Here is a 22,477-nt window from a genome sequence, read left to right as displayed (position 1 = left end):
TCTCTATCTGTCCCACTTCTGATAACCATATCAGTTTCGGCCGAGCGTAACTCCCGATCGTCTGAATTCGTTGACCATTTCCATAACCGGCGATCCTACAATGTGGTTGATGACCGATAACAAATCGATTGCTCGGCTCGCCCCGATGTCTAGGGGGTATGACGGCATAGCTTTGTTCTAAGCCTCAGCTACGCCCGAACCCTTTTTTTCCCTACATTTTCTACTTTTGAGTCACACAAATTACATTGGTTTTGTATGCATATCGAGCTGACTATCGGTTTAGTTTGGATCGATGTATCCAGGCCTCTGCTGCAGCCCCATCCTGATATGTGGAGTAAACGTGTTTTTTTACCACTCATATCCATCAGTGATCTCCTCTTTCCTAAATACACCCTATCCCGTAATGATGCAGAACGCGAGATACGCCTCGCCCCTCAAAAAGCCAATGATAATCCAATTATGATTCGTCCTGTAGATGTCAGGCTAAGATCTGCAGGGGACCGGACGTGGTTTCGCTGATCTCAAAACGCCTTCGGCTCCCAATGGTTCACATTCCCCAGTGACCTCATCGGAACACCGTGACCCATTCATGAGTGGAACATCGATGATATCCCTCCTGGAATTTACCAGTCTCCGTGCGCATGTGGATATTAGTTCCTAACGTCCTCTGACGGTGAATTGGCTCCACATCATGCTCTAAGACGTACTCAATAGGTTGGCTATTATCACCTAGGAATATGTTGTACCCTGAGGCTGGGGGTTTATGATGCTTCTTATGATGTCGCCTAGGAGAGAATATTCCACAACCCCTTTCGGCCAATTATGTCACCGTGCTCCGCTCCGTGTAATGGAGAGATTGTGTATTTACCGTGGGCGCGAGAAGGAGAAATTTGGCAGGTTATTGGCCTATCAGAGGCTGCAAACTTGGGTGCATTTGCCATCTTCGACCACCGATGTGATTTCATACTCCCTTGTGGAGCCTGGCCGTCTTATATATCACCTGCCTCGCAAATTGGATCCAATTGTTCTTCGTATACGCCCTAACTTCTAAACCTGCCCCATAGCACTTTCCCCTTACCATTTTGTATCCTTGACCCGAAACAACATACACTTTTTGACTTCCCACGACACATTATCTTGCACTCCGCGACTCTCTCGGTACCATTACTATCCAACACAACCGGACAAACTGATTAGATCTTGAATTTTTTTTAACATAGGTAAGCAATCTCCTAGTAGCTGGGATACTAATGCCGTCTGGATTACCCACGTACCCATAATCCGCCCTACACCTCGACGGTGATCGTCGTATACATCAGCTTTATCCCTATGGCGTGGCACGTTATAACATACACACACCACTCATCATGATGCTATTGATCGCTTGATGCCTATTCTTGAACTTAAACTGACTGTTTTGCATCTAGACACTTTCCACCATGACTCAAGCCGTTCAAATGCAACAGCCGACTGAAAACCTCGACCCCATGTTCACCAATTCTGGTAGTGTGGACAATATGGCCAGCGAGACTCACGTCGGAGCATACCAGTCACTGGATCCTTCTCACTCCTCACTGGAGGACTACAACCGCTCCATGCTGCAGTACACCCAACGCCAAATGTCTTCCTTCGTCGACATGGACGATTCTCGTCGCGGAAGCCAGAGCAGCGGCAAGAGTGGCTCTAGCCACGCCGCTAGCAGCAGCAGCATATCCCGAAAGTCCAATGGATCTTTCACATCCGCCGGCAATGTCGAGAACAAGCTCAGTGGGCGCGACACGGCCGAGGCTAAGTCTCATGGATATTAGGGCTGTGCCCTGTATCAAAGTATGCATCTACTTTCTTCTTGGTGGCTTATGCACGAAAAGGCTAACGAATGTCTTTATCAGCAGGTGCTATTCCACACAAGACTGTGATCTAGCATTATAACGAAACCTAGCATTGGCGAGGACGGCCCTATGGGACTACAACCGCTTCTCCTTTCCGTCAATGCCTATATGGAGTTTTATTGGATTCGCGCAGCATAGCGTGCCTGCTTTCAAGCGATTATGATTTTTGGAGTTTTGTTTCTATATGCCCTCAAGAGACTCGGCGTTGCGAAATGATCATTTCTCAACCCTACGCCTTTCTATCCACTTTACATTGGCATAGCATTTTCAGGACACCAGATCACGCATTGTTTGTGTTTTCCAAAGAAGCTCTTGACTATCTTGATCTTTGTCATCTGTGGCCATTTTGGAGTTGCTGTTGGACTGAGGGCAGTCTATAAACGATATTTCATTACCGTTTCTAACTCTCGAACACTGTCTGTCCATTCTCCTGGAGTCTGGGTATGGGATCTTCTTCTGTTGATATTCCTTCTGTGAAGGAATATCGGTCTGTACATCATGTCTTTGTACTTTGCGAGCGATTCATTTTTCTATCTTTTGGTTTGCGTGACGATCCATCTCTCCGAGTCGAGGATACTGGTCTGTCCCTCGGAGAACAATACCCTGTTACGATACCACCTAGCCATGTTGGCTATGACCTGTACAATTATGCGCTATCAAGACGGAGTAAAATCTGTCTTTTTCTACTATTTGTAAGCTTTCGTTTCTTTTGGCTGTATAGAGATCGTAGCACCGCTTACGGAGTACAAATCCGGCTTTTTCTATTTCATGTATTTCTTGATATTGGGTTGGTGGCTGAAACGAGGCTTATATTCTGAGACAAATTGACGTCAGTATCATTGTGGCTTGAAGAAGACCTTCTGGCCAGGTTTAGACCCTTTTTGGCTTGATCTATAGCGTCTATTCTAAGTTCTGGACTATCTTTCTTAAGGTTCGATCTAGTTCCTAGCCTTTTGGTTGAACTATATATATTCAATGTGATTTCAGTGGAGATTAGCCAACCAAGCATGTAAATTGTGTATAATATATTTATATATATGACAAGACTGTAGGGAACAAGGCAAATCCAGGATATTGATAATTAGTACAAGCCACAGTCGAGGGGGGAAGATTCATGATGTGGTGGACTTTTCATGTTACATAGTATTCATGGTTGGCGTCAAACCCTTACACTTGCAACAAACATTTTTCATTTTTATGGAGCGCGCTCTATTAATTCATTCACCTAACATTTATATATAAATGAAAACAGTAAGACATGAATCCAATAAACACAATTCTCACGACCCAATCACCCGGAACAATTGAGCAGGCGTACGCTCCAACAGCACCTGCCGAACAGTGATATTAATCCCTTTCTCCCCCAGCAACCACGCCAGTCTCACCGCATCAGCCGAGGACGCTCCCAGATCAAAGAACGATGAGTCCGGGTAAACAAGATCCGCATTGATACCAAGACACGTTGCAAAGCCCTCGCGGATGGCCTCCACGTATTGCGGCTCAGCCTCGCATGAAATGGGATCCGAAGCCCGGTACAATTCCACCGGACCATCAGGAATAACTACGGGGCGGTGAACCTCAGAAAAAACGGTAGATACAATCTCCTCGACATTCTTCTGTTGAACCATGAGAGCCAAGACCAACTGGAATGCCGAGATCAGATATTCGCTGTCGTGGGAGGTGACGATCGCCTCGTCGTGCTCGAGCACCATGGAGATCTCATCTTTGTTTTGGAAAAATTCAAATAACACGGGGAATTTGGCCCCGCTTGGTCGGATATTGAAGGGTTGGCCGAAGGGCTCGTCGATAGAGTCGGCAGCAGGATGGAATGTGACCATGATCTCGGCAAGGGATTCGGTGATGGAAGGTTGAAGTTGGAGAGCTTTGCAGAGGGCCGAGAAGGGGATTGCGTGGGCGATGGCCGATTGCGAGGCTTGCTGGACGGACTTGAGGAACTCGCGTAGGGAATTGGTTTGTTCCCATTGCACGCGGATGGGTACACGATCCAGGAGGCAGCCAGCCAGGGTCTCAGTCTTGGGCTCGTTGCGAAGGGAGTATGGTGCCATCATGATAATATCCTGACTGTGGCGAAGAGTTTGGGTTGCCATGGCCACTGCAGCGAGCATGAACTGATGAGGGCTCAGGGTCATATTGGTGCACAGCTTGAGAATCGGCTGGGATAGAGAGGATGGAATAGTCCATGACTTAAACCCGCCTTTGTAGGATCTTGGTCGATGGAACTGGTTCAGACGGCCTTGGAGAGGTGGACTAGCGAGGTATGTCTTCCAGAAGGAGGATACGCTGTCTGGGAATTCCTGGGGTGTTGACCATGCTGTCCAGTCAATGTAGGTGCGCTTTCCTCTGATATCTGTGAGGTGGAATCTCCGATCGGTGAAATCTCGCTTTGACAGTGCATTATGCCGGGCTGCGAAACTCTTGATAAATTCGCTCATCGTGATGGCGTCGCCAACTAGATGGGACATGAGAATAACCAATGTCACTTCAGTAGCGGAATGCTGATAGACGTGGGCTTGAACGGGCTGTTCCGTTTCGAGGTCGAACTGATAATTCCTGGCAGCATCCAAGAATTCGTCGAAGGACAGGTCACCCGGCGTGAATCGACGCATGGGAGCCGGGGTGGGAACGAGTTTCCGGACAAATTTCCCTTGGACCTGTTTGTAACGCGACAAGAACACCTCACGATCTTTAACAGATTCCTTGAATGCCTGGTCTAGAACTTCGATCCATATGATCTTGTCGAAGGTAGTCGCGAACATGATATTGAGGGCAGGCGAAGACCCAGAAAGACAGTCGTTGATCAAAAATTCTTCTTCCAGGAACGACACAGGCAAGTCTCCTTCTCTTGACACACGTTTGGTCGATCGGAAACTCTTTCTTGGCTTGCGGTCGCTCTGAGCAAGAACTTCATTGTCAATTGCTATACTCAGCTCCTGAAGGATTGGATACTGGATGACCAGCTTCAAGGGGAAAGCAATGTTCAAGGTCTGGCTCAGACGCTGTGCCACCCGGATTTGCAGCAGTGAATGGCCTCCAATAGTCAGGAAATGATCGGTAGCACTTATCTTCTCCGTCATGGGGGAGTCTCCTAGAAGCTCACGCCAGATCTGCCCAATGAGCTTTTCTGTTTGAGTCGCTAGTGGTACAATAGCGCGTGCTGAGGATATGCTAATTTCTGCCAACTTCTTGCGATCAACCTTATGATTCGGTGATATTGGCAGGTCAGCCAGAGCCGTGATGTGTGCTGGAATCATATGGGGCGGAAGATTTTCCTTGATCCTCTCCTGTAGCATAGAAACATCGACGGAGATTGGAGTGACAAAAGCGACGAGAAGGTCTCCTGAAGGAGGAACCACGACAGCAATGTTTTGTACTTCGGGGGCGAGGGACATAATAGAAGCTTCGATGTCCCCAAGATCAATCCGGAAGCCGCGAATCTTGAAAAGATCGTCTTCTCTTCCAATGTACTCGATGTTCCCATCCCGCATCAATCGTCCCATGTCGCCGGTCTTGAACATCATAGATCCCTGGGCAAATGGATCAGGCAGAAACGCAGCTGCTGACTGAACAGCATTGTTTCGATATCCAGGAGTCACTTGGATTCCAGAAATATAAATCTCGCCCTTGACTCCTAGTGGCACAGGCCGTTGCCGCTTGTCGAGGAGATAGCAACGCGTTCGGGGCACTGGCTTGCCGATGCTCACCCGTTCATCAGCTCCATCGAAGCGTTTGTACGTGACAAAAAGGGTACATTCAGCTGGGCCATAGCAGTTCTGGACTATTCTACCCGGACGCCATTGATCGACAAGGTTCTGGTGAAGTGCCTCTCCCAATAGGAAAACCACCTGCAGGTTCTGATAGTTTTCGGGCTCCAGAGTCGCCAGAAGAGAAGGCGTCGCCACTGTCGCATCGACAACGCTCAAGTGTGCTAGCGGGTCATTCATGTTTTTCAAGACAAGTGTTCCCCCAAAGCACATAGCCGAGAAGACTTCAAGCACGCAGCAGTCAAATCCGAGCGCTAATGTCTGAGCAATACGCCATCCGGGCTTAGAGTATAGCCTTCCTTCCGGTGATGAAAGCAGGGACATAATGTTTTTATGAGGCAGCTGCACTGCTTTGGGGATACCCTTGCTTCCCGATGTGAATATGATCACTGCAATATCGTTCTCCTCAATATCACGGGAATCGTGATTTTGTTGCGCGGTCGTCCGGGTGATCAGGCTCTCTGTGTCCCACACCTTGACATCTTCCAAGAAGGTGTATTCTGAACACATGGTAGCACGCGGGAGTAAAACTAGTTTAGCAGAGGCTGCTTCAATCATGTGCTGTTGCCGCGCCTTGGGAAATTTCACATCAATCGGACAATATGTGCAGCCGGATTGAATAACAGCGAGGATTGCCACTAGCCATTCAATGGATCCGTCGCTGATAATGCCCACCACGTCTCCTGGGCTAGTCACTTCGTTGATCTGAGAAGAGACAGCGTCGACAAAACAGCCCAGTTGCTGATATGAGAGTGATCTAGACTCTGATGCCACAGCACAAAGATTCGGGAAGCGGCTGAAGGACTCTTGAATTGCCATCTGGATTGTATGTGGCCCATCGAATGTTTCAACATCAACGTCCATTGCATCATTCTTTGATAAACTGTCTGCCGGTAGAGTATGCGGCTCATACCAGGGGTTGAAGATGTTCGAATTGACCTCGTCAAGAGAGCATTGTGAGTCTGCACGTACGATGGCGCGGACAAGACTATGGAATTGCTGGAGGATTTGAGTCGCCTGGTCTCGGTCGTAAGACTGGCAGGAGTACAGGAGTCTCGTTTCGAGAATTCCATTGGATTCGTTGACCAACACGGTCAATGGCAACTCGGTCGACTCTCTGAATTCCACATCTATCGGAATCATCTCACCACTTTCTGCGGGGCCGAAACTAGGGAAGTGATACTGAATAGCCAATACAGTCTCAAAGAGATCACTGCCCTTGATGCCAGAGGCTTCATGGATCAGTGAGTGGGTGGAGTACTGTACATCCAAAAGCCCGTGCAGAGATTGTGAGACTGTCTTCAGCAGATCACCTACACTGCTCTTATCAGTGTCGACACACAGAGGCAGCGTGTTAATAAGAGGTCCAACAATATTCTCAATGCCATCAATCGGGAGACTCCTTCCGGCAATCACAGCTCCTAGGGCGACCTTTTCTGAGTCGCAGTATCGAGACAGAAGCAGTGCCCATGCAGCATAGATGAGTGTTGAGGAGGTGACACCATAGCACTTCGCGGCCTCCTCCAGCGCGGACACCGGGAGGCCAAGCGACTCATGCACATCGGCCTGCGTGGCACCCTTGACCAGCGGTTTGTTGCCATGAGCAGGAGGAGCAAGGAGGAGTTTCTTTACTGGAAGATACCCATGGGGTATGGACTGCCAGTACTGGAAAGCCTGCTTTTCTGATTCCCGGGTCAGTTCATTGAGCAGGCGAGCAGCATCACTAAATTGAGGATACTCCTGGGGGAGTTCTCCGTGGTTTAGCGAAGTTCTCAAGTCTCCCAGAAGCTTTGCTGCCGACCAGCCGTCAATCAAGCTATGATGCACAGTCCAAATAAGGCGAGTGCGATGGCCGGGAATAGTGATGAGACGGGTGGATGATAGAGGCCTTGTGTCGGAGGAAAGGGTTTGGCTCCACTGATTCATATCTATCGCCTCCTCACACATAGTGTCCCAAAGGTCTTTAGAAACGACGTTTTCCTCCCAATTCAAATGAACATCCTCATCAATGACTTGAACACCGTCTCCGACTGAGAGATCCCAGGTCGTTCGAAGGATTGTATGTGCCCGGTAGATAGCGTTCCATGAATGCCGCAAAGTCTTGGATATTCCGTGAATACCTCTGTGTTCGAACGTCATTCCAATTTTGATATAATGCAAAGCTGGAGATTGCATTGTGGCCCGCACCATGCGTAGTTGAAGATCTGTCATGGGAGCATTGCCCTTGTTCGAAGACAATGAAGTAGAGGAACTCTCTGCGAGCAATGTGAGGGTCTTGGCAACTTCCTCTACAGTATCTCTTGCAATAATCTCGGTGACGGAAGTCGTATATCCTAATTTGCGGAGGGTCGAGACTAGACGCACTGCATCGAGGGAATGACCTCCATTCTGAAGGAACGAAGCATTTGGCCCATTAGAAGCCTCTGATAGGCGTAAAACAAGGGCGAAAGCCTTTTTCACAGCCTCGAATGGGGATAAAGTAGTAGAGGGCGAAGGTGATTCAATCGGATCCATATCCAACTTCTTCACCTCTGTTTCATGATGTGACTGGAGGAACTTGCGGTCAGTCTTGCCGTTGGCGGTTTGAGGGAATTCATCTAACGCGTAGATTTTATCCGGCACGAGGAATGTTGAAAAGTTATCACTGAGATATTTTCTCACGGCATTGACATCGACCGTTGGCGTGACAAAAGCCACAAGAGAATTCTCGATCTTCATCGCCACAGCTGCAGTAAGCCCCGGGAACCCGAGGATAGCAGGCTCGACCTCGCCCTCCAGCGCAATTAAAAAGCCACGGTTCTTCACCATGCTGTCCATTCGTCCTCTAAAAACATAGCCGTCTGGGGTCAGACGAGCCAGATCTCCAGTTTTGTAGAATCTTTCTCCGTCGCGGGTAACAAAAGCCTTGTCCGTGGCTTCTTTGTTACCATAATATCCAACGGCAAGACCCATGCCTCCAACGAATATTTCACCCTCTTCCTCGGTGGTCTTTCCGTCTGAATCCACCAGGATGATATTGCTATACCAAATCGGCCAGCCGACAGTAATGGGACCCCCTGGAAACAGCTCACTCAACAAGGTGGCACAAGTGGCCTCAGTTGGGCCATATGCGTTGAATATGCGACGGCCTGGTCGTGACCAGGCCTGAATCAATGCCGGCGCAGGAGTTTCACCGCCCATGTAGATAGCCTTGATGTTGTCATATCCATCGTCGGGATCCAGGGTTGAGAGAATGCTGGGTGTGAGTGGCAGCACAGTACATGTTTTGACAGTGGCTGTGAAGGTAGCCGGATTGGCGAGAACTAATGTGCCACCACTCGTTATAGTACTGAAAATGACCCCGACGCATGCTGGTGAATTTTCATATTAGCTTTATCTCAAGGCATACCCAGCAGGAAGAAAATCTCACCGTCGAACGCAATAGATACCACGCACAACACACGGGAGTTGGGGTTATAGCTCAGGTTGAAAGGAAGGTCTGGGTCACATTGCCTGCAATATGCAGTGATCGATCGCATGGACACCATAACACCCTTCGGCTTTCCTGTCGTGCCTGAGGTAAAAATAACATACGCCAACCGATCAAGCCGAGATCCAGGAGGTTGAAGAATATCCTGACATGAATTGGGCCGATGCTCCAGAGCTGTGACTGAGGACGAAGCTAGCATCGTCTTCCACGAGGACATATTCAGCACCTTCCAGTGTCTCGGTTGGATAGTGGATTGCGAGTTTGTCGAGACAATTAGACGTGGTTCAATTTGTTGTAAAGTCATTTGAATTCGATCTTGTGCCCAGGTGTCGGCATCCATGGGTACATAGCATGCTTCACACTTTAAGATTGCTAATATGGCGATCAATGCCTCCGGGCTGCGGCCAGACAACAATGGGATGGCGTCTCCGGATTGAACGCCATTGTCCTTCAATTTTTGGGCAAATATATTCGAGCATTCATCTAGTTCTCGATACGTCACTCTTGGCGGGTTTGTGACTGACTCCGTGCAATCTTCAATTGCAATGGACTCTGGGTGTGTAGCAGCCCACGTCTGGAACAGCGATACCAGGTCGACTTCCTCGTCGTTCAACATTCTGTTAACTAAGGATACTGAATGATTCGTGGTGGAAAAATCAATGATCGTACGCCGTTTCGGAAATCTCATCAATTTTAGGCTAGAAAACGAAGGTATTTTGTGTAAGAGTGACTCCCTCAAATCGGCGCAAAATCGCGGCGGTTCATTCTCGGGCAGTCCAGAGCCTCACCCCGTAAGATTATCACGATTACCACACAGCCTCGGTCTCACTATTAAGCGAGTTATACTTGTTCTGGATTCAGCCCCCATTTCTAGAAACAGCCCCCTCTGACATAAACTAATCAGATTGAAGATTCGGATGGAAATTTCGGAGAACGTCTCACTAAATAGACAGCCCCCCGAGACTAGGGCCCGGGTGCTGGTCCTTAGAGGTAAATCACGGATATATAATCATATACTTGAAGAAATATATATCAAAGTGAAAACACCATCAGTCATCAACCTCAATTTGAGTCGACTAAAGATTTAAAGCCACCGAGAGAAACACAATGCTGTCCATTACTCCACAAACAGTGACACCGTTCACTCCGCATAGCATCAAGGAGACTGAAGCCAGTGTTTCTGTCGAGGAAATACACTGGGCCTTTGAAAACTCGCCCTATGGCATTCTTAATGATGCCCTTCAGTTTCCCGATGAAGACCAGCGCTTCTGGTGGGGGGTAGTGGCTCCAACCATTCAAGAACTCATGACAAAATCCGAGTATGACATCGCTCATCAATACCAGCACTTGATCTTCATTTATCGATACATACTGCCCGGACTGGGTCCACGCCCCAAGCCAGATGGTCAGCCTCACTGGCACTCATTCATGACCGACGACTTCACTCCCCTCGAGATCAGTGTCAACTTCCATGCGGGCAAAGCTACCGTTCGCTTCGGCTTTGAGCCAATTTCTGATCTGGCCGGCACTGAAAAGGATCCCGCGAACCGGCAAGCAAGTGAAGTCTTCCTGGGCAAACTTAAGAATGACGTTCCTCTGGGGGTCAACCTGGGCTGGTATCAGCACTTCGCCCATGAATTGTTAGTCGCCCCGGAGAACCTGCCAGCCGTCTTGGCCAAGTTCCCATCCGATGAGCACCAGACTCAGAACATGTTCGCCTTTGGCTTCCGCGCAGGCCAAGCCCCGATGCAGGCATATATCATGCCATTGCTCAAATCGGCCGAGACGGGCATTTCCCCAAACCGCTTGATCTTCGATTCTATTCTGAAGCTCGACCGCGTGGATGCTCCACTTGCTCCAGCCCTAGGCCTTATCGAGGCATACATGGCATCACACCCAGAAGTGCGGTCAGAAGCCGTGGCCTTCGACTGCATGGACCCACGCGACTCGCGCATTAAGCTCTACCTGCGGGCACCACACACCTCCCTAAGCCAGGTACTCGACGTCTATACACTGGGAGGTCGACTCAAGGACGAAGCTACCGTCGCTGGCATCGAAATCCTTCGTCAGCTTTGGCCTCTTTTGCTGGATGTACCTGCGGACTACAAGGAGGAGGATCCCTTGCCAACCAAGAATCACCGCACTGCGGGATTCCTCTACAATATTAATCTCCGCCCGGGCAAGACATACCCAGAACCCCAGGTGTATATCCCGGTTAGGCATTATGGAAAAAGTGACATGGCAGTTGCGCAGGGTCTAGCGACGTATTTCCGTCGTCAGGGATGGAATAGTCTTGCTGATTCGTATCCAAAAGACCTCCAGGCTAGATTGTGAGTTTTCTGCTAAGTATGATTTTTACCATTGGGGGCCATTGCTAATCAGTAATCTTACAGCCCTTCACACTCGCTCGACACTGAGCTAGGAACGCATACCTATGTTTCATATTCCTACAAGAAGGATAAGGGCCCATATGTGACAGCTTACTATTGTCCTCGGGTCTACTCACGACCATCGAACTAGTATGGTGTAGTCCACGGGTGGCTTGTGAAAATTTTCTTTTTCTCATTTTATTTTATCTGATTTGTCATAACATGCCAAGATCTATAGATCCATGTCCTTCAGCTAGCTTTCTATTTTTTTTTTTTTTCACCTCATCTTTTCTTCTATTCATGCTGAATGTCATACGGAGTACTCCGTACTTAAAAATGTAAATCTCAAATCTACTGCCCCCTGAAAGCTTGCATTCGGTCCTCATTTTTCGCTATCTTCATGTAAGCCATGTCTATTTAACATCAGTAAAAAACCGTGTAGTTTCTAGCCCCCATGGTTATTTGATTAAAGTGGACACTTCTGCTAGAATCCCCTGGTGAATGCGGGTAACTGTATTAGGTAATTTCTTTGCGAGGAGGTCAAGATTAAGACAGGCAAAAGTACGGAGAGGGAGGTCCAGACCTGAAATTCAGCTGAAGTTACGATATTGGTCGATGACCTAGTGGAGGCCATTGAAGAGCTGACTTGCTAGCTTACTCAAGAAGGAACGCTAATGCATGCAAGCACCTCATTTCTCCTGGGCTACTTTGGCATCTTAGTCAGATCAATTTTACAAATTCAAGCAAATTTGTCGCTTTTAAGTTTACGGAGGACTTCAGGCCCACCATGCGGGAATCGTTGACCTTGTCAACTCCCGTGCGGGACCACGGTGTCAGTCTCGTGGGAGGACGCCCACGTGTAAACAGTGCCAGGATATAGAAAAACATTGCATAAGTGATATGCATGGATAGCTAAACATACAATATTACCAGGTTTTCTGATTAGCAGTTTGCCGAATAGGAAATGCTTGGCATAATTATGTAAGTATCGGACGATACCGAACTACCTATGGGAGTTATCCGTTGATCCGCCTTAAACTTTCCAATCACTAGAGACATTACACTTGGCACGGTTAAATTAGTAGAAAGAGGAATGATGGAGCGCTCCGTTTCTCTTTCGGAGAATTTGAGGCTGGAACTAAAACGAATTAGTAGCCTATGAGCGGCACATACCGCCATTGGATTGGCCTGTTATTTCACCCCCACCGTGCTTACTCTTTCCTAAGCTAATAACAATGGACTAATTTGATATCCAAAATTCAAGGATTTCGTGTGGATATAAAATGGATCGATGTGCAATCGGGAAGGCCGTTCCGTTCCACGGACCGCCTATTTAGCGTTACGGCCCCCAATGTATCCACTTTGGACCGAGTCCTGTCCGAGTGTTCTCCCCAACGCGTGGCTCAATGGCCGAGTACCGGCATTCTACTACGGGATTTATCGCATGTTCATGTGGTATCGATCTAGAGCCCCTTATTTTTGGTGGGTTAGGAGTGTCTCAAGAGTGTGTGGTTCAGACTCTAATCTTGCAGCTGGCCCAAATTTTCCGCATATGGCCCAGCTACGAACTGTGACCTGAATAAGGGCTTGTTAGACAAGAACGAAGATGGATGGTTCTTATGAGATTTTTGATAGATATTTTTTATTCAAAATAAGATAAAACAGGCGTTCAAGGTATCTTTACTAAACATGACATCGTCTCTTTCTATCCCATAGACATCAAACTTGCATCAGTCGTCAATAGGTCCCTTCCTACATGCGAAATCCTCAACATTTCCTCTTCACAGTAAGCTAGAACCGATAAGATATATTGAATATCCACTGCAGTGAGTGATACCACATTGGTTTGTGTCCCAAGTGTCGGTTCCTTCTTTTCCAGGCTGCAACGTAAACCCCTCAGGAGATCGATCCCGTCCCGGACCGCCATGTGGATCAGGAGTCCGTGCATCACGTGGATCTGCTTATGAGGAATTTCATACTCGCCGCATCGAATGTCAATTCCTTTGGCGGAGGGTGGGTAACATGGTATTGGAGCTTCATGTTGTTCCAAGGACGCTTTCGATTGGAACCAGCTGCAAGCCAACCGGATACACCATAACATAGAGAAGAACAGTTGAGAGTGGTGCTCCCTACTCTCACATTGCAAGGTTGCTCGGATAGTGGCCCATGCATTGTTGATCATTTGCATTCCCCGATCGAAGCGACCACGTTCACAAGGGTCTTGTGTCAAGCTGCTTAACTGGACCATCTTGTCTTGGAGATGGCTGACACACGCGCATTGCTGGGAAGCGATATTCGTCATCTTCGTAGTGATTCCCCCAGCGGGAGTATCATACATGTTTGAATTAAGTAGTGGTAGGCAGTCTGGGGTAAATGGGAGATCTGTGCTGGAGAAGGGAGCAAATTGAAGGCCATCTTCTGTATGTCCCCATCCCATTGCCTCCTCGGGCTGTAACCCAATCTCTCTATTTGATTGTGGCTCGCCTCCATCTGTGAACATGATCCACTTGCTGTCCCAGTTCAATGGCATCATTATGTCGTCTGTGGTGCTCATATCTGTTCTTGAATGCTCCCCTTCACTGGTTGCACTATTTGTGCTGCTGCTGCTGCTACTGTCTTTTTCATGTGGTTGTGAACAAAGCTGAGCGGTTTTCATCAACGCTTCCTGTCGTAGCAGCTGCGCCTTTTCGAGGGTTTTCCTGTTACGGGACCCTTTTGGCTTGCCTGTCCGAACTATATATTCATATCGGCAGGGTATGTCCAGCTCTATGCATCGAGTACATGGGCTCTCACCCGTACATTTGACCTGTTGAGAAACGTTAGCAGTGTCACATTAATCTATATCCCATTCCCATCTATCTCACTTTTGACTGATGACAGAAGTTACAAGCTTTGCGTAACTGATTATGCGGGCGCTGAGGGCTATTGAGAAGATTCGTCATAATGGCTGGTGGTATATATGAACGGATTGTAGAGTCGTTCTTGTTCTTGTATCTGGGCGATGGTGTTCTATTTACAGTTTCTTACATCTGCAATCATCTTACGCTGAGAAAAGCTTTAGCACGGCACACGTATTACACTAGCATCGGCCGAGCGAAAAACCATTACGAAGGAGATTTGGATCCTTTCGTACGAGTTTTAGCCCCCCGCGGCGCCACTCGAATGGTCTCCAGGTTCCCCTAGGGCCACTGGCAGGTTAATATCCATATCAGCCTAACCATAGCACACCCGCCAAGAGTGGCATCATGCCAACTTTTATCTGACTAGTGGAGAGCTTGTTGTAATACATGTTCATCTAGACCTTTTTCCTAACTCAGGCTAACCCTAACTGATTATAGTGGAGTGGATAAACTATTTAGCTGAGTTTACATGTCTTTTATATTATTCGTGCATTATAATAACGAAATTCTGCGGGCCAATAAAAACTTTTTACTTCTAAGCTCAATTAGGTAGCATTAGGATGCCTTGTCATCTTTCGTGAGAGTATCTAGACTTAAGAATTTCCTGTTTTATTGTTTAATTTGCCTTTAATTATACCTTATAGTAACTCCCTATGAAAGTAAGACTTCAGACTTGTCTCACCCTCTTTTCCAATAGAAATCTTAATATTATTAAGCCATAAACCTGTTAATATCTAAAATTAGGCATAAGGCACCCCGAGATATTAGGCCTTTAACCTGAATACCTTGGGGGCCGCTATACCCTCTTCGGAACCCCCCTTCTTTAAAATATTACAACATCAAGATACGTTTGCTCTACCTGAATGGGCTCCCCACTTCAGGCTGTTCGCCTTAAATGTGAAACTCGATTAAACACTGGAGATTACTCCAGTTCTAGCTGTTGTGGGATGCTTGAGTAGCAAGTTCGCGCATTTCCCTATTTCGCCTCATCTCTTTCACCATGTACGGCTCCCCCTTTCGCCCCTCATCGACACAACCTGCGGAATTGTCTCCTCTGAGTGGCCTTTCTCGTCCCATTACCTCTTGTCTGCCGTGTCGAAGTCGCAAGGTCAAATGCGACCGTCGGCAACCGGTATGTTTGGTGTGTGAGCGAGGCGAGTATGCCTGTTCCTACGTGTCAAAACCTCAGTCACCGGGGCTGGTTTCGGAGTTAAGCCGAGTCACCAAATCCAGTACTCCCAAGATCTCTTCATCCACGCTAGCTCGAATAAATCCCGGTCTTCAGCGTCTTGGTAACTTTATGGCGCAAGCGAAGGCATACGAGGCGTCGGAGCATTGTCCCTCGCCGCTAGACTCATTCACACCTACACGGTCGACACCAACCCCTCTTAATGCATCGCCCCCGCAACCGCGATCGCAAGAAGACGCACTCATTCTCGAGAATGGAGTCCCCCACTTTGTCTCTGGCAAGCACTGGGCTTGGATGGCAGCAGAGGTATGATCACTATTGTCTTTGAAGTTTGCACTAATGCCAATGCAGAGAGGTACTAACCGAATGTCCTCTGCTCTAGCTCCAAGACATACAATCTGTTCTTACGGAATCGCAGAATTCCTCCCCCGAACAGCCGCTCGAAGATGTCATCTGGGACGCCGATTCGCCTGTAGTACACGGGACTACCTTCTGGCCTGATACACGAGAGGATTGCTATTTACTCCTGAACGTTTTCTTGGCCAATGTCGACCCGATTCACCGAATTATCCATCGTCCGAGTTTGGCCCGTCGCTTTGACGCATTTATTCGCTCCCATTACCTTCTCGAGGACTATCACACCCCTAGCACATCGCGAACTGGCAGTGTTGTTAATCTCCAACAGAATACTAATATGGACGCTTTCGAACCGTTGGTCATGTCCATTTTCTACGCAGCCGTCAACAGTATGAAAGATACCGATATGGCCAATATGTTTGGCACAGACAAAACGTACCTCCTGAATCGATACCGAACAGGAACGGAAGTGTATCTAAAACGGCAGAAATTCATGACTTCGAGGAGCTTTGAAGTTTTACAAGCATTTGTGATTTTCCTGGTAAGTTTCAGAGAGCAAAACAAAATTCTTAGTATTGAGCTAATGAATTTTACACGAAGACCGCGCAATATCGGGAAGATGATTTGGGAAAGGTATGGCCACTGACTGGACTGGCTATTCGAATGGCCACGGTCCATGGACTCCACCGGGACCCTTTAGCTCTACCCCTGGGGACGATCGATGTGATACAGGTAGAGCTGCGTCGTCGCTTGTGGGCGCAGATTTGTTACTTGGATTTCCGCGCGGCGGAGGATCATGGGTTTGCGCCTTCGATTCATGAGTCGGACTTCGATACCTGTCGACCCGTCAGCCTAGATGATGTCGATCTGATTGAAGGGGTGGCACCATCGGCTGCACTCGCAGATGTTCCCAAATTCACCGATATGACCATCTACCTGTTACGGATCACCGCGGTCCAGTATTACGGGCGCATTATTCAGATAGCACTTGCTTCGCGGAAGCGATTGCGCGGTAACCTTCGTGGCCCTGTGAGTGAGGCTGAAGCATTAACGGAGCTACAAGGCCTGTTGAATACCGCTGAGACTCTTGCGAGCGAGTTTGAGAAGCACCTTGACGACCTCGTTCGATACTGCGATAAGAGGGTGAGTATGCAATCCATGGCCTTGGATTTAAGAGACCACTTGAAATCCAAATTCTGGGTCATGTTCTGGATTCAAATCTCTCGACAAGATCGCGAAAAGATCATCAGTCCCGCTATGAGAAGAAAGTTAGCATTCCTTTCCCCCCTAACCCTTCACAGGAAAAGTAAATCCGTTTGCTGATAGTATCGTCAAGCATATTCGTGGACGCCGCCACAGCTGTAGAGAATTGGTGTACTATCGCCTCTAGCAAGGCTTGCGAACCCTTCCAATGGCATATATTCTCCCACGCCGGCTTCTACCTGATTCTCTATGTACTATCCGAGCTCCGCAGTGCTGGCTTCCAATCCCCTGAATGGACCGATCTCCGCCAGCGAGGTCTCCGATTAGCGAACGCCATCTACGAGATTCGCGGTCAGAATACCACAGGTGCATGGCCCGCTATCATTTGGTTGGTGAATCGGATTCGGTTCCAACAGGGTCTTGGCTCTGATATTGCCAACCAGCATGCTGGGACCGCTCAATCTGCAAATAATCATCCCATGATGGAATCTTTTGGTGTCCCTCTGGGTCCGGCGGGAACAGGCTTTGATACGTCGGATTTTATGGGATTGGTCAATGTAGAGGACTTTGATTTTGCGGATTTCGCCAGTTTGGATCCGATGGGGTTTCAGGGGTTGCCACAGTGATTGATTTTCGGGCTTGCTGAGAAGTCGGGGTGTTGATTGATGTCCTTCATAAACGTATACGGAAGCATTCTTGGGATATCGGTAGAAAAAAAGCATTTGGAAATCTTAACGTATTTCTTCCTTTTCTTTGGTTGGAGTGTAGAAGGAGGATCGACCTTGGATGGATTGAGGCGTAAGCGTACCCTGGCGAGATGAGTCAATCAAGGGCGATTAACCAGTCCTGGGTCGAAATCAAATGTAATATTCATTCGGACAGAAACGACAGACATATTCATTTCCGTTGTGGCACTCCGTGTTTAGTATGTGAAGGGGAACTATTTTCGGAGAATAAATTCGGCGCTGCAACCATGTGCTTACCACGAGGATTGACTAACTGTCTGCTCCGAAATAAGCCCTGCACAGAATTGCTTATAGTAGAGCCTCGCTCATCGTTCGCTATGTCAGGAGCATCAAAAGTATCAAGTCCCTCCTCACTGACTGATTCATTTCCGTTCCTCGTACCTCATGGCTTTCCTCACGGGTCTTCCAGTGGGAATTCCCCCACTACAATGGCTCGTCCTAGGACTGTCCTTACCTCTCGTGATTGCGTACTTCTTCGGCGATCGAATTGTCACGTTTTACCTCAATGTGAGCCATTTGCCTACCCCCCGAACGAAGAAGATGAACACAGGATCAGAGATTAACTATAGAGACAGTCTATATACATCGCCATGTCCCCTGTCAAACCCGTCAACGGGGACAAGCAGCAGATGCCCGGTCCTAAATATGTTCTGCCGCAAGGCCAGGCAAGGGAAAAGATCATTGCCCCCTCTCAGATGAGCGCCAAATGGCGTTCAGAATACGGATCTATCTATCGAGTCTGGAACGGCGCGTGGCCTGAAATGTGGGTTTCTTTCTCCCATGTCCAAATTACAGACGGAATTTTTTACTAACGCATCATCCCTCAGCGTCATCACTGACCCCAAAGACGTCGAGGCTTGGTTTTCCGGAAAAGGAGAGCACAGCAAGTTCTCCTATGAGCCATCTGGGGCGCTGTTTAATTATGCCATGGGTCACGCTGTCGGGCTGATCAACGGCCATGATTGGAAAGTTTTGCGCAAATTGCTAGATCCCTACGTCAACTTCTCGAACTCGGCAAAGCTTACCCCAATGGTCTTCCAGCGGGCTATCGAGCATGTGCAGGCACTGCCCGCACAAACCCTGGATCCAACTAAGGAAAAGACAGTCGTTAATGCGTACCGGGCTGTACAGGCGTACCCGTTTTTCACCCAAATGGAGACTTTCTATGGACCCCTGACTGATGCCCAGAAGGAAGAAGTCTGGGCAATTGGCCAAATCTTCCTTACCCTCTCTACCTGGACTGTGGAGCAAGGCCTCACACGCAGCCGAATCTTGAAGTATATGTACTCGTGGGACTCATGGAAACTGATTCGGGAATTCGATCGCCGGTGGCGAACATTTAACCGGGATATCGTCAAGCAGAAGGCAACAGAAACCGATCTGCCGATTATCAGGCTGTGGAAGAACATCCAAGATGGTGAGATGACGGAGGACCAGCTTATTCATACCTTCACCGAGTCGATCTTTGCGAACCTGGATGTTACAACTTCTGTCATTACGGGTTGTATTCTGCATATTGCTGAGGATAAACGAATTCAGAAGAAACTGCAACAGGAAATCGATGACAACAAGGATAATCTCGCCGATTATGTCAAGCGACAGGATACTTTCATGCACTGGTGTTTCCTTGAGTCGATCCGACTGGAGCCGATTCCTGGTAAGCTTTGTCCTTTACAGCTAATTGCTTTAGAACTGTATTAACGTGTTCGATATAGCCTTTTCCCTTGCTGGTCGTTGTACTGCAGACAAAGTGCTAGGAGGGTATCACGTTCCCGCCAATGTAAGTTACATCTTCTTCCTTCTTTGTTCGCTTTCCTTTCCGCACATGATTTAACCTACTATTCCTTGCAGACAAGCGTTGTCATCGACGCACACTCCATCAATATCCGTAACCCATACTGGGGTCCCGACACGAAGGAATACCGACCGGAGCGCTTCGACGGTCTCAATCCGAGGGACTTGAAGTACAACTTGTCGACTTTCGGATACGGCTCCCGCAAGTGTCTGGGTGTGCATCTGGGTGGAAAGATGGTTCGTGGTATCTTGACTGCATTGTTCGGAAAGTATGACGTGGATCTGGAGGGCCAGACCAAGGATGGGGATGGCCAGTTTAAGACGGATCAGTCGAGCTTCTTTGCCTTGTATGTTGCTAATGTCGAGATGAAGCCGAGGAACCTGTGATAAGGGGTAGACCTCCGCAATGGGCTGGGTTGGGCCCTACCGTCAAGGAATTATCAAGTTAATACTTAGTTATTTTAAGCGCGGAAAATATCGATACCTGAATAAAGCTACCAGTAAAAGAGCCTTTTAGTCTAATAAGAGGTAAATTTGACAAAATAATATAAAAAAAAATACATCAAAACAGGGAAAGGAAACATTACATTTGAAGAATAAAAAGCCGAAGTGCAAAGATATTTGCTTATAAAATCCAGACACACCCTGCCATTGTTTGCTGAAAACCATGGTTTAGTGTTTTTACTGGCCAACATGCTGTCCAACACTTGAAACCTCATTTCCATGAATAATACCAACTCAGGATTGCACCAGTGTCTGTGGAAGGGGCTGTTAGACCTTATGCTTGCTTAACACTGCACAGCATTCCAGCCAGTGTTGAGGTTGATGCCTGAAACCCGAGTCCGTCAAGTCTATTTCACTCACGTTTTCAAGTATATGTAAGCGTATTTTCCATATTATTTCTTATACATCTTGATATATATCCTTATATGAAAAGTGATCTTTAACTGAGAAGTAGACCTGGCAGTAACCCTCCGGGTGGTCCATGATCTTGGACCCTCCACCCGCCTCTCCGAGGGTCAGGGTCCCTTATGAGCGACCCTGACCCGACCCTGACCCTCCGATGGTGTTCAGGCCTTGGCTGTCTTTCGGATCCACCTCCACTTTCCCACTCTCAAGCAGTGCTTTCACCATAGCTTCGTTTCCCCACTCGGCGGCGTAGGACAACAGTGTCCAACCGGAATGGTCGTTCGAATCCACTTCCACTTTCCCAGTCTTAAGTAGCAGATTTACCGCGGCTTCGCGCCCATGCATAGCAGCATAGGCCAATGGTGTCAGGCCATCGCTATCTTTCGAATCTACCTCCACTTTCCCAGTCTCAAGTAGCATCTTCACCACAGCTTCATTTCCCCACTGAGCGGCGTAGGACAACGGTGTCCGACCGGGATGGTCGTTCGAATCCACCTCCACTTTACCAGTCTCAAGTAGTGCTTTCACTGTAGCTTCATTCCCCCACTCAGCGGCGAAGGATAACGGTGTCCGACCGGAATGGTCGTTCGAATCCACCTCCACTTTCCCAGTCTCAAGCAATAGTTTTATCACAGCTCCACGCCCGTGCATCGCGGCATAGACCAATGGTGTCAGGCCTTGGCTATCTTTCAAATCCACCTCTACTTTCCCAGTCTCAAGTAGCATCTTCACCACGGCTTCATTTCCCCACGTGGCGGCGTAGGACAACGGCGTCTGACCGGAATGGTCGTTCGAATCCACCTCCACTTTCCCAGTCTCAAGTAGTACTTTCATCACGGCTTCACGCCCGTGCGTGGCAGCGTGGCCGAATGGTGTCGTACCGCAATGGTTTTTCGAATCCACCTGCACTCTCCCAGTCTCAAGCAGTACTTTCACCACAGCTTTATGCCCCCTTATGGCAGCGTGGGCTAGTGGTGTCAGGCCTTGGCTGTCTTTCGAATCCACCTCCACTTTGCTAGTCTCAAGCAGTGCTTTTACCACAGCTTCATTCCCCCCCTCGGCGGCGAAGGATAACGGTGTCCGACCGTAATAGTTATTCGAATCCACCTCCACTTTACCAGTCTCAAGTAGTGCTTTCACTACAGCTTCATTCCCCCACTCAGCGGCGAAGGATAACGGTGTCCGACCGAAATGGTCGTTCGAATCCACCTCCACTTTCCCAGTCTCAAGCAATAATTTCACCACAGCTTTATGCCCCCTTATAGCAGCGTGGGCCAATGGTGTCAGGCCATTCCTGCATTTAACATTGATTATACCTGCCTCCTGTCCGCAGATTGCAAGCCGAGCTGTTCCTAATTGTCCCTTTCTGGCAGCCCATAATAGAGCTACTTTATCTATCTGTGAATCTCGGGCATATAAAAGAGGAGTGAAAATTGATTTCATTTTGCTGCATGTTAGAGATAAACGACTTATATCTCTGAGTCGTTCCAGATATTCTCCAACGATGAGCCACAATTCGTTTGGTAGGTGGCAAACACCCATTCTGAGTATCTGCTAACGAGCTCTTGATATGTTGATATGTGAAAAGGCAACGGAATAAAAAAAGAATTTTCTTGTTCAGGGATAATGAACGAGAGCAATATAGCCCAGATAATGTAAGACAACGGGAGGAGAGGGACCTCGGGAGGGTCCGAGGTTTCCTTGATATATGCCAGTGCTGATAAGCCGGTATACCGGAGGATTTATTAATCCTATAGATGCTGTAACGTATTGTACAAGTTTCGTGCAAAGTACAGTATTATGTATACGTTATATGTAATACGTGTTACGGACCTACCCGTCACCAATCGATTGGTGCTCCACCGGGTAC

The 22,477-nt window shown here is 48.1% G+C and overlaps 6 protein-coding genes across 6 annotated transcripts; 4 read left to right on the top strand and 2 right to left on the bottom strand.

Moving 5' to 3' along the window:
• Positions 1–1,439: 1,439 nt before the first annotated feature.
• PGRI_055890 (uncharacterized protein) lies at positions 1,440–1,808 on the top strand (the record flags this gene model as incomplete). Its single annotated transcript, XM_040793302.1, has 1 exon — positions 1,440–1,808. One exon carries the CDS (start codon positions 1,440–1,442, stop codon positions 1,806–1,808), a length of 369 nt encoding a protein of 122 aa, XP_040648157.1.
• A 1,361-nt stretch (positions 1,809–3,169) lies between these two features.
• nrps5 (nonribosomal peptide synthetase hasD) lies at positions 3,170–9,756 on the bottom strand (the record flags this gene model as incomplete). The annotated part of the gene is made up of 3 exons (XM_040793301.1): positions 3,170–9,021; positions 9,060–9,163; positions 9,245–9,756. 3 exons carry the CDS (start codon positions 9,754–9,756, stop codon positions 3,170–3,172), a joined length of 6,468 nt encoding a protein of 2,155 aa, XP_040648156.1.
• A 491-nt stretch (positions 9,757–10,247) lies between these two features.
• Positions 10,248–11,474, top strand: hasE (7-dimethylallyltryptophan synthase hasE; the record flags this gene model as incomplete). Its single annotated transcript, XM_040793300.1, has 1 exon — positions 10,248–11,474. The coding sequence occupies one exon, from the start codon at positions 10,248–10,250 to the stop codon at positions 11,472–11,474; it is 1,227 nt and encodes a 408-aa protein (XP_040648155.1).
• Positions 11,475–15,409: 3,935 nt separating this feature from the next.
• Positions 15,410–17,784, top strand: hasF (Zn(II)2Cys6 domain-containing transcription factor hasF; the record flags this gene model as incomplete). The annotated part of the gene is made up of 5 exons (XM_040793299.1): positions 15,410–15,541; positions 15,599–15,904; positions 15,981–16,496; positions 16,556–17,102; positions 17,282–17,784. The coding sequence occupies 5 exons, from the start codon at positions 15,410–15,412 to the stop codon at positions 17,782–17,784; spliced, it is 2,004 nt and encodes a 667-aa protein (XP_040648154.1).
• A 504-nt stretch (positions 17,785–18,288) lies between these two features.
• On the top strand, positions 18,289–20,085 carry hasH (cytochrome P450 monooxygenase hasH; the record flags this gene model as incomplete). Its single annotated transcript, XM_040793298.1, has 5 exons — positions 18,289–18,411; positions 18,480–18,667; positions 18,732–19,561; positions 19,620–19,684; positions 19,756–20,085. 5 exons carry the CDS (start codon positions 18,289–18,291, stop codon positions 20,083–20,085), a joined length of 1,536 nt encoding a protein of 511 aa, XP_040648153.1.
• A 642-nt stretch (positions 20,086–20,727) lies between these two features.
• Positions 20,728–22,050, bottom strand: PGRI_055840 (ankyrin repeat domain-containing protein; the record flags this gene model as incomplete). The annotated part of the gene is made up of 1 exon (XM_040793297.1): positions 20,728–22,050. One exon carries the CDS (start codon positions 22,048–22,050, stop codon positions 20,728–20,730), a length of 1,323 nt encoding a protein of 440 aa, XP_040648152.1.
• Positions 22,051–22,477: the final 427 nt, after the last annotated feature.

The sequence above is a fragment of the Penicillium griseofulvum genome, assembly GCF_001561935.1.
Source record: "Penicillium griseofulvum strain PG3 chromosome Unknown contig_95, whole genome shotgun sequence".
NCBI classification, from domain to species: domain Eukaryota; kingdom Fungi; phylum Ascomycota; class Eurotiomycetes; order Eurotiales; family Aspergillaceae; genus Penicillium; species Penicillium griseofulvum.
The sequence above is the reverse complement of the archived record's forward strand: the minus strand, read 5'-3'. Positions and strand labels throughout refer to the sequence as shown.